General features: G+C 29.9%; 1 protein-coding gene across 1 annotated transcript; it reads left to right on the top strand.

The window, feature by feature from the left end:
- The first annotated feature begins 680 nt into the window (after positions 1 to 680).
- On the top strand, positions 681 to 4,672 carry LOC137837153 (cystinosin homolog). Its single transcript, XM_068646037.1, has 8 exons — positions 681 to 866; positions 952 to 1,084; positions 1,201 to 1,290; positions 1,406 to 1,530; positions 3,031 to 3,073; positions 3,691 to 3,808; positions 3,895 to 3,944; positions 4,234 to 4,672. The coding sequence occupies exons 1-8, from the start codon at positions 748 to 750 to the stop codon at positions 4,417 to 4,419; spliced, it is 864 nt and encodes a 287-aa protein (XP_068502138.1). The 5' UTR covers positions 681 to 747; the 3' UTR covers positions 4,420 to 4,672.
- Positions 4,673 to 5,004: the final 332 nt, after the last annotated feature.

The raw sequence follows: 5,004 nt of genomic DNA, 5'->3' as shown, positions 1-5,004 counted from the left end.
CCTCAGATACTCATCCAATTATTATTTGTTAGAAAGTTATGCAATAATTGATGCCACCACCTTATATTTATTCATATCTTATTGGAACATACTATACACCAATTTATATATTGCATTGCATGTTGATATTTTTAGAATAAATAAAAAATAAATTCATTTAAAATATTTGATATATTATTATTAAAAAAAATAGAGAGGTTGATGCACCTGTGTTTTCATATTTTTATTATATTGTCTTATAACTTTATATATATATATATATATATATACTTTATTTTTGTGTTATTTTATTTATTATATAGAAATAAGATAATTAAATATATTATTGTGAATTTTAATTATATTTTGACTTAAAAATAATACTAAGAGTAAAATAAAACAATATATGTCTATGAGAAACTCATTATATATTATAATAAATAAATAAAAAATCATCTAAACAATAAAATTGTAATAAAATATAAAATAATAATTATAAAAATTATTTAGTTTTGATTAACTATTATAAATAAAAAGTACTTATTTTATTATTATGTTGGTTAAGAAATATAAGAATTTAGCCAAATAAAAATAAAATAATATATATATATATATATATATATATATATATGTATAGACACATACACATGAAAATATCTTCTAAACAATAAATTATAATAATAAGATTTTAGACATATTTGGACGATTTAGACATCCATTGAAAGACAAACTCATTGATTCCTCTGTGGCAGAAAGAGAGACAAAGAAATGGTTCCTTGGAAGTCATTTCCATTAGAAGTGACTTACCAAGTATTTGGTTGGTTAGCTTTTCTTTCATGGGCAGTTGCCGGCTACCCACAAATCATCCTCAATTTTCGTAGGAAAAGGTTGTTTTTTTCATGTTCTATAATCATTGCTGTTGTTGTTTATCCTTTGGGATGGATTCTTAAGTGGTTTTGTATTCAAACTCAGTGTGGTGGGATTAAGCTTGGATTTTGCGCTTCTTAACTTAACCAAGCAGTGTTCATATCTCATATACAATGCTTCCCTCTACTTTAGCCCTGTTGTTCAGAAGCAGTATTTTGAGAGGTATGGTTATGGACAGGTATGTTCTTTTCAACCAAGACTTTAACTTCAATGCCATCATACATAAGTTTATATTAGTATTTAATGATACAAATTGATTATGTAATTTTGGTTTATAACCTCTTGTTACTGCAGATGATTCCTGTTGCAGCTAATGATGTTGCTTTCTCTAGTCATGCAGTCATATTACCTCTAATTATATTTTCCCAAATTGCTATGTTTGATGTAAGTATTATCACAAGTTCTTCTTAAGAGATTGTATTTTCCTCTCATGAACATACGTTTTAGCTCCTGGTCTTATTAATTCAAAGACAGTGAATGATCTGCTACTAATTTGCAGCGTGGAAATCAGAAATTTTCCTACTATTCCATTGCAATAGCTGTTGTAGTGTGGTTTACTGCTGCTGTTTGCTTTTTCATAGCATTGCCTAGCCAATCTTGGCTTTGGCTAGTCTCCATCTTCAAGTAAGTTTCACTCTTTCTGTGATAGACGGCTGTAAATCATGTAGTAAAGCTTAGTCAGATGGTTAGATGGTTAGATGATGTGAAGAAGTTAGATCATCTAGTACGTGTTTGTTATACTTGTCTTAACGGTTTTTGTTTTGAATGGTCTTGTATTTCTTCTACAATAGCATCTATATATATAAAGTTCTTGTGATCTCTGTAAAGATATTGTTGTGTGAGAGTTCTTTGTGTATAGACATTTTGTTATCAAATAAAGTGTTTACTTCAATCTTGTTCTTATTTTTTTCCTTTATTATTATTGAGAACCCAATAATTGGCATCGTTTGTGAGGACAAAAAAGAAAAGTCAAGAAGATAAAGAAATGGTCACCAAGTTTGACATCGATAAGTTTTTTCGGGAAGAACGACTTTGGGTTGTGGAGACTCAAGATGGAAGTCATCTTAATTCAATAAGGTTGTGTTGATGCTCTGGAGGGTGAAACGAACATGCCAACATCTATGTCTCAGAAGGAGAAGATTGACATGATCAACAGAGCCGAGAGCTTCATAATCTTGTACCTGGTTATAAGGCACCGAGAGAAGTCACAAAGGAGAAAACTGTTGCGTCGATGTGGGGGAAGCTTGAGTCATTGTATATGACCACATCATTGGCACACATATTCTTTTTGAAGCAATAATTGTATTCGTTCAGAATGATCGAGTCAAAAATTATGGTTGAACAGTTGGTAGATTTCAATAAGATCTTGGAGATAAGGTTTTACTTCTTCTTAACACCTTACCCTAGACGTAGGAACATTTTAAAGATGTTTTGTTGTTCGGAAAGTTGCAGGGTATTTGCTCCAAGTTCTAATGATACAAATAAATATAAGGGCACATATGTTGTTTCCATTTTAAAACCTTTATTCCTATTGGTGCCGTTTATTAATCAAGGTTAAAAAAGGGCATCATCAATATATTATTCTCAAGCACTTTATTCTGTTTTCAATATGTGATTATTGCACTCTTTGCACTTTCTAAGATTCACATTATGTGTTGGGGTAAGCAAGATGCCACTGAGCTTAGAGTACTTAATTAATAGTCAAGCTCAAACTTGGCTTAAAGAAATTTTGCAGAACCATGAAGTAGAGGCTATGGCTGAATAGTATGCAGTCTTTTCACATATTTATGACTACTGATATATAAAAGTTTGGAACTATACATTTGAAGTGTGATTATTTCTCATATCTATGAATCAACAACCGTTGAGGCTTCCGAACTTGTTCAAAAAGGGACGGTGTTGTAAATTGAGTCAAGTTTCCTTTTGGAACAGTTGAGCCATTTCAGAGTATCACAGTACAAAACATCAACCTCTTGAAGGACCTTTGAATGGGATGTTGATATTCTTCTGTCTCTTCATATTTATTTATTTAATATAATTGTTAACATTATGGAGTTCTTTTTCTTTTTCTATGCTATAATTCCATTTCCCTCTAATAATTTGATGAAATCAATTATACTGCAGCATAATTCAAGCAATTTTGACCGTCATCAAATATTTTCCACAGGTCAGAATGCCTTAACCTCCTCTATATCATGTTCTACGCATAGCATGTGTACAAAATTGGTACCATGCCCCAAAAGTTGTTTTTCCTGTTTACTCATAAGCAAATAGCTTCCCACGTTTTGTAGCATAATTGACCTTATTTGATGTTTTCTTAATGAGTTTCCAAACATGCATATGATCTTAGAATTTGACTGCATTTGCTTACTTCAGATTTTCGTACTTTTTGGTGACTCATTGGTAATATTCTGACAAATATGTTGTGTATTTTCCATATTCTCAGTTAACAGAAGAAGATTGAATGTGATTCTAGTCCAAATTTATATATTACTTACAGTCTAATTAAGAAAAGAAATAATAGGTAATTAAAGTAAGAAATAACAGATAATTAAATTAAAGCTATATAAATCAAATTAAATCTTCAAAAGATAACAAATTTGTCTTCATAAATAGAAAACAGAATCAGGGAATAATTATCTTCTAAGTATGCAACATACTCATCTTATAAGTTCTTACAGTCTTTGTAGTTTGACAGAATAACACTGACAAACAAAACTAATAAGGAAATGATATTTATCTGGTGTAGTTACTGAGTAATGGTTACTTGCTTATGAAATCTAGACATTCCTGAACTTCTCGAGGAAGAGCACAAATGGATTTAGCATTGGCAATGTTCTACTTGATTTTTCTGGAGGTGTCTTTAATTATTCACAAATGGTTCTGCAGTCCATAGACCAAGGTGTGTGAAGTAAATATGAATTTGACCCTCTCATCAGATTTTATCTTTGAATATCTACAATGAATTTCAATTTTATCCAAATGTAGATTCCTGGGTGAACTTCTATGGAAACATTGGGAAAGTACTTATATCCTTGGTATGAAATTCTGTGCTTATACTCCATATTCTTCTTGGGAAATCATTGCTGTTTCTTCAATTTAAATCATGTATTAAGTATTACATTCCAAATGTATTTTCAGATTAAACTACAAAACTTGTTGAACATATCATTATTTATTATTACGTACTTTTAAGAAGTATATCTTAGAAGATAAATGACAGAATGAATGCAATTTCTTAGTCTTTGAATATTATAAAGACTCAGTGGACCACTTGTATCACAGATGATGTATATCATGAATTCTGATTTGTTTTAACCATTGTAGGAAACAATATTCTATGATTCTATCTTAATATGTCAACATTATGTTCTGTACCCTGATAACAAGAAAGGGCTTCCTTCTAAAAGTTCTGAAGAAATCAGGCAACCACTAATCTGTGCAAGTCCAATTGATCAAGAACAAATCAATGGTTCAGTTATATCTTCACATCAATCTCCACCAGAAGTTTGAGGTATATATAACTTGGATCATGCAGTGCACAAATTTGTATATATAAGAAAACATTTATTGAAGAAGTGAGATACTTCAAATGATCCATTGTATATTTAAGAATTCATTCTTAGCTTTCCATTAAAAATTATAATGAACAGTATAGATATACTATGTCCTCAATTCATACATTAAAACCACTATAAAAAGACAGTAGAAAAGTAAATTGTTAGACCATGAAGAAGAGTGTATAATGTAATCTTCTCCTCCTCCAGCCCCTTGTATTTGTTTCCTTTGTATTTTTTTTTTATCTTTTATTTTTTAATAGATAGTTGAATTTACTTTAGTATTGATATAAAGTTGATAGCCACATTTATCTAAAAAAAATTAAGAATTTCTTTTACTTAAAAAATCATCAATATAAAGTTGATAGTCACATTTATCTAAAATGATAGTCACATTTATCTAAGTTGATAGTCATATATCTCTGAGTTCAATATATCAAAAATAAATGTATCAGGATCATAACAACAGGACACTTGATAGACAGTAGTAGAACTATCTCTCTTTATCTTATTATTAGTAAATCAGTTAATCTTCCCAAAC

This window comes from Phaseolus vulgaris, chromosome 4 (assembly GCF_000499845.2).
Source record: "Phaseolus vulgaris cultivar G19833 chromosome 4, P. vulgaris v2.0, whole genome shotgun sequence".
NCBI classification, from domain to species: domain Eukaryota; kingdom Viridiplantae; phylum Streptophyta; class Magnoliopsida; order Fabales; family Fabaceae; genus Phaseolus; species Phaseolus vulgaris.
Note: the sequence above shows the minus strand (reverse complement) of the source record. Positions and strands in the feature narration are given on the sequence as shown.

Coding starts and splice junctions, on each gene's coding strand:
- LOC137837153 (XM_068646037.1), top strand. CDS start 748: ATGGTTCCTTGGAAGTCATTTCCATTAGAAGTGACTTACCAAGTATTT. Junction 1,085..1,200: donor AGAGGTATGGTTATGGACAG/GTATGTTCTTTT, acceptor TTGTTACTGCAG/ATGATTCCTGTTGCAGCTAA. Junction 3,809..3,894: donor TCTGCAGTCCATAGACCAAG/GTGTGTGAAGTA, acceptor ATCCAAATGTAG/ATTCCTGGGTGAACTTCTAT.